The sequence below is a fragment of the Camelus dromedarius genome, chromosome 7 (assembly GCF_036321535.1).
Source record: "Camelus dromedarius isolate mCamDro1 chromosome 7, mCamDro1.pat, whole genome shotgun sequence".
Classification (NCBI taxonomy): domain Eukaryota; kingdom Metazoa; phylum Chordata; class Mammalia; order Artiodactyla; family Camelidae; genus Camelus; species Camelus dromedarius.
Window position 1 is genome coordinate 11,124,702 of NC_087442.1, and position 8,496 is coordinate 11,133,197.

General features: G+C 40.8%; 1 protein-coding gene across 1 annotated transcript; it reads left to right on the forward strand.

The window, feature by feature from the left end:
* The first annotated feature begins 1,922 nt into the window (after positions 1–1,922).
* On the forward strand, positions 1,923–8,288 carry PRSS58 (serine protease 58). Its single transcript, XM_010989861.1, has 5 exons — positions 1,923–1,962; positions 3,600–3,738; positions 3,958–4,214; positions 7,242–7,381; positions 8,075–8,288. The coding sequence occupies exons 1-5, from the start codon at positions 1,923–1,925 to the stop codon at positions 8,222–8,224; spliced, it is 726 nt and encodes a 241-aa protein (XP_010988163.1). The 3' UTR covers positions 8,225–8,288.
* Positions 8,289–8,496: the final 208 nt, after the last annotated feature.

An 8,496-nucleotide genomic window follows, 5' to 3' on the forward strand; every position in this document is an offset into this window, starting at 1 on the left:
TGTGTGTGTGTGTTTGTGTGTGTGTGCGCGCACACGCACACACACACAACTTCTCTATGCATTTGTCTACTGATGGACACTTAGGCTGCTTCCATGCCTTGCTATTGTAAATAATGCTGCAGTGAACAACTGGAGTGCACATATCTTTTTGAACTGGTGTTTTCATTTACTTCGGGTAAATATCCAGAAGTGAAATTGCTGGATCACATGGCAGCTCTATTTTTAATTTTTTGAGGAATTGCTATACTGTTTTCCATACCACATTTTGTTTATCATTCACTTATTTAAGGACATCTTGGTTGCTTTTGAGGTTTAACAACTACGAATAAAGCTGCTGTAAACATTCATGTGTAAATTTTTTGCAGACGTAAGTTTTCAACACATTTGGGTAGTACCTAGGAGCGCTGCTGCTGAGTCATTTGGTAAGATTATGTTTAGCTTTGCAAGAAACTGCCAAACTGTCTGGCAAAGTGGCTATACCATTGTGCCTTATTCTTGTTGGTCCCTATCTTTGCCAACATTTGGTGTTTTCACCATTCTACTAGGTGTGTGGCTGTAGCTCAACATTGTGTTAATCTGTAATTCCCCATGACATGTTAGGAATCTCTTCATATGATATTTGCCATCTGTATATCTTCTTTGTTGTTATGGATTGAATTGTGTCCTCCCAAAATTCATATGTTGAAACCCCAGTGTGGCTGTATTTGGAGATAAGATAGATAATGAAAGTAATTTACGTGAACCGAGGTCATAAGGTTGGGACCACTCACCACAGGATTAGTGAACTCATTAAAAGAAGAGTTGGCTCTTTCTTTCCACATACGTACAGAGGAAAGGCCACATGAAAACTCAGTGAGAGGCTGTGCTCAAGCCAGGAACAGAGTTCTCACCAGAAACTGAATATGCTGGTACCTTGATCGTGAACATCAAGCTGCCAGAACTATGAGAAAATGCCTGGTGTTTAAGCCTTCTGTTCTGTGGTGTTTTGTCATGGCAGCTTGAGCAGACACGAGCATTTGGTAAGCTGTCTGTTCAGATCTCTGGTCCACTTTTTAATTGGGTTGTTTGTTTTCTTCTTGTTGAGTTTTAGGAGTCCCTTATATCTTTTGGATACAAATCATTGAACAGATAGGTATTTTGTAAATGTTTTCCCCTAGACAGTGGTACGCCTAGATCTTTAGGTCTGAATACTTTGTTTAGTAATTGCCTGTTTATGTATCTACCATTCCCACTGGTCTATAAGCTTTTTGAAGTCAGGGACAGTGTCTTCACGTGTCGGTATCCTCTACGGTGAACACAGGTCCTAGCGCAAGTCTGACACATAATGGCAATCACTGGCTGGCTGGCTGGCTGAGTGACTAGATGGATGAGTAGTGACATGAAGGAAAAGGCCAATATAGCTCAAGGAGGAGTCTAGCATTAGGCAGAGGGGTCAAGCTCAGCACCAGAGGGTTATGGTCACTGGAGATGAATGTCATTTGTCACATAAATGTGGGTTAGCATCACAAAGATGGGAGGGATCAGCATCCTGCATGTAGTTCAGAGAGGGGCCTGGTTTCTGAGTTTTACAAAGCAGGGGTGGAGGAAACACTGTGAGCACTGACATCTCTCACATCAGGCATTTCTTCCTGAAGGGGGAGAGTGAAATGCCAGATTTCAGGTCCATTCTCTGCGATGTCAAGGACCAAGTCACTGCATCTCTGTTTTTGTGCCTCTGACACCTGGCACCACCCCCTACTCTGACTGATGGACACCTCTTCGGGAACTGAATTCTGCCACTGAAAGAACTCAGATGACAAATTGTTCCCAATCCTAGAACCCCTTCATACTTTATCTTACTTAGTCCTTTTCCCTCCTTCCTCGCCATCCTTTCCAGAGACCCTGAGCAGAACCTCATCTTTTGAAAAGCTTTTGACAACATGATGAAGTTTATCTTCTTGTGGGCTCTCTTGAACCTGCCTGGTGAGTATCTTGCCCATTTTCCTCCATACTTGCCCAAGAGAAATCCTGGCAGAATTTTGAAAGATGGATAAAATCAGGAGGCAAGTTTCCAGACTACAAGGACAGGATTGAGGCTCTCCTTTTGCACTGCAACCATCCCCACCAGGCTTCCTCCTGTGACAATGCCTGCCAGTCTCACCTCGGGTTGATGGTCTGTATACTTCTAGGGGAAGCATGGATTCTGAAACCCGACACCAGACCCTCTCCTAAGGAAGATTATGCCTGGCTCTGGGCCTGTCGAGAACAGGAATGATGCTGGCATGACAGAGGGAAAAGTGGAGTCCAGAGGGGAGAGCAGGGGTCCAATTAATGCACACAGCAGAGCGCTCAGGGTTTCAGTCTTGCCCAGGCATGGTTCCAGTCACTCAGGAAAAACACTGGAGGTATTCATAAATCCTCTGTCTCTCGCAGCCCACATTCAATCTGTTTGGAAAATGTTGGCTCTGTCTTTTAAACACATCCCAAATCCAATCCCATCTCACCACCTCCACTGCTCACTGTGACTCAAGACACCATCTCTTGTCTTGACTCTCAAATTATTCTCCAAACATCCCTCTTTGCTTTACATGCCGACACTCAACACTTCTCCAGAGGGCAGTTATCATCACTGCTTTACCAAAAACCTGGCAGCATTTCCACGTTTCACTCAGAAGACAAATCCACGTCCTACAGAACCCTACAAAATCCTGCATCACCTCTCTGACCTCCCTCCCTTCCTACTCTTCTCCCGAACCACATGCTCCTCTGTGATGCTCCTTAAACAGGCCTTAGGCCTCTTGCTTCAGCCGCTTTCTCTGCCTGGAATTCCTTTCCCCAGATCCCTGATTATCGAACACCCTCATCTTCCTTTCCCTGTTCATCTCTCACTGGCCATGAAGTCTATCCTGACTACTGATGTAATCCTGCACAACACCCCCGCCACACACACGCACCTGATGCTGCTTCTTCCCCATCTCCTGCACTAATCTAAACACACTACATCATTTACCTGTGTGTTGTACTTCTCACTATTGAATAAATAGTATTTATACACACACTCATTAGAACGGATGAGAGCGGGGCTGTTTCTCTGTTTTGTTCACTATGGAGCCCAAGCCCTTAAGACAGAGCCTGGCACGTACTAGATGCTCAGTATGTACTTGCTGAAGGAATGAATGGTCTCCTCCCCTCTCAGACTCTGAGCATTTGGTCTGTTCTTTAAATGACATCTAGACCACTCAGCCTCGCATTGTCAGGAGAAAGGGATAAGATTGGCCAAAACATTTTAAAAATGGTAAAAATAGTGTGTTCTCCATGAATCAGTTTAACATATGGCCACTGAAATGTGGAAGGTATTTAAGGAAACTTGTATTTTAATTTGAAGTCTATTTATTGACAACTAAAAGGGAAAACACCTTTTATCTTTTGCAATAGATACGTTTCTATTATTTTCCTCTTGTTTTAGAACGAAGGAATCCAGTTTACAACTCACAGATAAAGGTACTGGAGAGAAGGCTAGGGGGGTCCTGAGCCTACTGAATTATTTTCCTGTGGTTTTTTCTAATTATACCTAAAGAAAAAACACCCTCAGAATTTCCTGTCAATGTTTGTCTCGCCAGTTGCTTTGAACTTTGATCCAGATTACAAAGATGCCATCACCCCTCCTTACATGGTCTTCTTGAAATCTGATTACTTGCCCTGTGTTGGCGTCCTGATCCACCCTCTCTGGGTGCTCACAGCTGCACACTGCAACTTACCGTGAGTAGGAAGTCCCCGACACCACGCTATGCTTTGGGTTCTCAGGATGCGCACAGATCAGAACCCTGCCTGGGGCCACCGCCCAATTACAGGGGATTGGAGAGGCCTTCTGGGGATGTTCAGTAGTAGAGAGAAGGCTTCAGGGAGGAGCTAATAAAGGTCCATGAGGGTGGAAAAGCCGTCCCCAAAGTCCTCTCATGAACATTCCTATTGTTCCAGGAAGCTTCTCTTAATACTGGGGGTTACAAAACCATCAGATACAAAAGAAAAACATCTACAAGTGGTTGGTTATCAGAAGATGATCCATCACCCACAATTCTCAGTCACTTCTATTGAGCATAACCTCATGTTAATCAAGCTGAAAAGCTATATCGAACTCAATGACTACGTGAAACTGGCCAGCCTGCCCAAGGAACCCGCCGCTGAGAACACCGTGTGCACGGTGTCCACCTGGGCCTACAACATGTGTGACCTCTGTGAGTGTCTTCTCCCAGAACCAGACACGCATCGCTCCCTTCTGCACTCCTGGCTTCTGCAGTTCCTCCCAAGGAGGCTCTCATCTTCATTGGGCTAACCTCTTCATTTATCTTTTCATCTCCTTTCCCTTCCCCGGCACCTCCCTGTTAGAGCCCTGAAACCTCCCCCTCCCCACTGTATCTTTCTGCATCTTTGCTTTCATGTAGGACAGAAGTGGTTTTAGGGAAAAGAAGACCTTTGTATTGGTCTCAATTCGCTGTGTGACAGCAGGTCACTTAACCTTTGGAGCCTCAATTTTCTTAACTCTAAAATGTGGCACCAATGTTGTCAGAGGTTTTCAAGCCATTTTCCAGGCAATAAAGAAACTTAAAGCCTTGAAATAGCACAAAATGATGCTTATGTGTTAAACAAAAGATAAATACATATACTGTGCTAAAAATCATGCAGAACTTTTTTTAATGTGAAATTATGATACAGATCAACACAAGTGTAAGGAAAATATTTCTGAAGTATTTTTAACTGGTTACATCCTAAGAATGAACATGCACTCACTTCTTCAGGAAACTGGAAAACAGCTGTCATTATTTATTTTTCAGCGGAAGTCTTCTCTATATAATGCAAAACTACTGAATTTCTTGTCCTTCTTCAGCTTTCTTCTGTGTCACAAGTTTCAAATTCCATGAAGAACCTTTGAGCAAGACAGCTCTCTTTTCTAGGTTTTGTGCCCATCTGCCCACTATCCCATTTCATAGTTTTCATGTAAATTCTAATTACTGCAGCTATTAAACAAGATGGGATTGAGGACTGGACGGAGGGACAGTGGGGGGGGGGTGATTAACCATAAGAAAAATAGCAGTGATCTAGTTTCATTAAAAAAGAAAACAATTAGAAAAAGAGAAAGAAAACTATGATAGAATCCTTTAGGAAGAATTATTAATACATTTTTACTCATGAGTAAGTTTGAATATATTTAATATACATCACACACTAGACATCATAGTATGGAAAGGAGATTAATTTTAAAGCCTGTCAGATTATATTCATCCATCCACCTCTACATTCTTTTTATAGAAGCCAAGGGGTGGCTGTACGTTTATCCTAACAATGCTGCCATTACTCAAACCTTTTTAAACTACTTTTTGGTAAATACCTTCAGATCCTGGGGTACATTTTCTTGAATAGATCACAAAAGGAGACATTCTTTCTTTCACAGCTTTATTGAGGTACAATTGACAGATAAATACTGTATATATTTAAGCTCTAAAAAGCTATGCATGCTTTGATAGGCATATACATGTGACCTGATGGTTCCAATCAAGCTAATTCTCCACCACGTCCTCCCATATTCACGTGTGTGTGTGTGGTGAGAGCACTTCAGATCTATTCCCTTAGAAAATTTCAAGTACACAATACAATAATATGAACTATAGTCACCATGCTGTACATCAAATCCCCAGAACTTACTCCTCTTACCACTGAAAGTTTGGACCCTTTGATCTACATAACAACCCTACATCCCCCTAGCCTTTGACAGCCACCATTCTACTGTCTGTTTCTATGACTTTGGCCTTTTTAGATTCTACATATAAGTGAGACAGCGTTTGTCTTTCTGTCTCTGGCTTATTTCAATCAGTATAAAGTCCTCTAGACAAGTAGAAATTCTTTGTCCTTTGAAAGGCAATTAGAATTTTGGAAACAGGCAAATCTCCTTCTGTTAAGCAGTGAGTTTGATGCATCTGGCTTGTGCAACTTGAATCAAAAAGAGATGCGACTTACAAAAAAGCGCAGTTCATTTTCACCTGGCTCATGAAACAGTTAAGTAAGCATTTCCCAAAAAGGGATTCCCCAAAGAAACGATGAGTCATGCAATTATTGCTGAACTGAAAAACAAGGCAAAGACTCTCCAACATTTTCTTTGAAAGAATTAATACATTATTTTCAACTAAAGACACTCAAATAAATACACTCTCATTAAAAGAAATCGAAATCTCAAAATACTTTTTCCCAAAGAAGAATCTTTGGCAAGAACACCTAACATACATATTGATATGACTCTGTTCTTGTTTTTCTCATTCTGTCGCAGATTGGAAACATTTTGTTTTGGGTCTGCATAGTTCATAGTATTTGTAAACCATTGATATAAACAAAATACCTTGAATTAGGAATGAAGAGACCCAGTTATAAATCTTAGTTTTATGGATTTAAGAAAATCACTTTTTGAGTGATTTTTTTTTTTTAGAAGATACTAGATATTTTGGTCTGATCAATGAAAAACTAGGCTTAGATAAGCTCTATAAGTTCCTTCAAACTCTCAAAATAGGAGGAACATTGTTTAAGGGTACACACTTGGCAACTAGTAGATAAATAAGTTCTGGAGATCAAAGACGCAGTATAGTAAATATACACAGCATTGTTGTATTATAATCAAACTTTCTAAGAGACTAGATCTTAATTTTTCCCACCGTAAAAAAGAAATGATAATTATGTGACGTGATAGAGGTGCTAATTATTGCTACCATGACAATCATATTATAATACTTAAACGTGTCAAATCAGTACGTTGTGTACCTTAAATTTATACAGAGTTACATGTCAGATATACTTCAATTTAATAAAGTAGGAGTGAGTCAGTGTTGAATATAAAACATAGGGCAAATAATAAACATGAAGGCTGAAAAAGTAAAATAAAATTAAACTGGGTAAATAGAAATTCCAACTCGAAGGACACCTTTTTAAATGCTTGAATTTCCAGAAAATTTTAAAGTAACTTGTTTCATTTCATTGCAGAAGTGCCTCATATCTACATACAACTTCCAAGAATTTAATCTCTTTGATAAGTAGACACTTAGTATCATGAGAAACTGTTAATCAGGATAATTTCCTACTGTTTTGGTGGCCACAGTTCTGATTTCTCTCAGGGTTTGAATTCTTTTTTCTTCTGCCAGGAGAAGAAATATGTTGAAAAAGAGGGAAAGGAAACATAACTCATAACCCTTAAGAATGTTCTACTCCTTTCTTTCCTGTAGACAAGGACCCTGACTCACTGCAGAATGTGAACATCTCTGTAATCTCCCAATCTCAGTGTCATGCTGCCTATAAAACGTACAACATCCGAGAAAGTATGATGTGTGTGGGCATTGTGCCGGGAAGGAGGCAGCCCTGCAAGGTAATGCCTCTCAATGTCTTTTTTTTAAACACCCTTATTGTGGTACGGTTCCTGTACAGTAAACTACACATATTTCAGAGGTACAATCTGATGAATTGTGATAGATGTGTACACCCATGAAACCACCACCACAATCAAGATAGCTAATATGTCCATCACTCCCCAAGAGGTGCAATTTTTGAATTCCTAATTTATCCCTTCCTATCTCCTTTGCTCTCCGGTAACCATAAGTTTGTTCTCTATGCTTGTGAGTCTGTTTTCTGTTTTGTACATAAGTTCATTTGTGTCCTTTTTATTAGATTCCACATATAAGTGATATATGGTATTTTTCTTTCCCTCTCTGACTTATTTCACTTAGAATGACAATTTCCAGATCCAACCATGTTGCTGCAAATGGTATTATTTTATTCTTTTTTATGGCTGAATAGTATTCCAGTGTGTGTGTGTGTACCACATCTTCTCTATCCATTCATCTGTCGATGGACATTTGGCTTGTTTCCATGTCTTGGCTGTTGTAAACAGTGCTGCTGTGAATATTGGGGTGCATGTGTCTTTTCACGTTATATTTTCCTCTGGTTATATGCCCAGGAATGGGATTGCTGCATCATATGATAAGTCTATTTTTAGTTTTAATTTCCCCATTTTATTGTGTCCTTTGCCAGAAAAACAACCCTGTTTCCTCTTTCCTGGTAGGAAGTCACAGCGGCCCCAGCAATATGCAATGGCATACTTCAAGGAATCCTGACTTTTGCGGATGGATGTGTCTTGAGAGCCGATGTTGGTATCTATACCAGAATTTTTAACTACATGTCCTGGATTGAAAATACCATCCGGAAGAACTGAGCTCCCATGACAGGAATTCTAGACCATATGACCATCTGTCCCCAAGTCCAGCCTCAGAATTAAATCTAAACAGCCTCCTGAGTTGCCCCACACACACCTGTCTCACTTCTGCCAGACAGAATGGGTGACGGGCACACACCTGCACTGTGACTATATGATGTGACAGCCCTTCCTCCTCCCCTAGTGACGATGATGGCAAACTCAATACCCCTTAGGCAGTTGGAATGTATAAACCGGGGACTGTGTTCTTTCTAACAAACTGATCATTGACT

Excerpts from the sequence above, each read along its gene's own strand:
- PRSS58 (XM_010989861.1), top strand. The coding sequence starts at position 1,923 with ATGAAGTTTATCTTCTTGTGGGCTCTCTTGAACCTGCCTG. Across the intron at positions 4,215-7,241 it reads CTACAACATGTGTGACCTCT|ACAAGGACCCTGACTCACTG; the intron begins GTGAGTGTCTTC and ends TCTTTCCTGTAG. Across the intron at positions 7,382-8,074 it reads GAAGGAGGCAGCCCTGCAAG|GAAGTCACAGCGGCCCCAGC; the intron begins GTAATGCCTCTC and ends CTTTCCTGGTAG.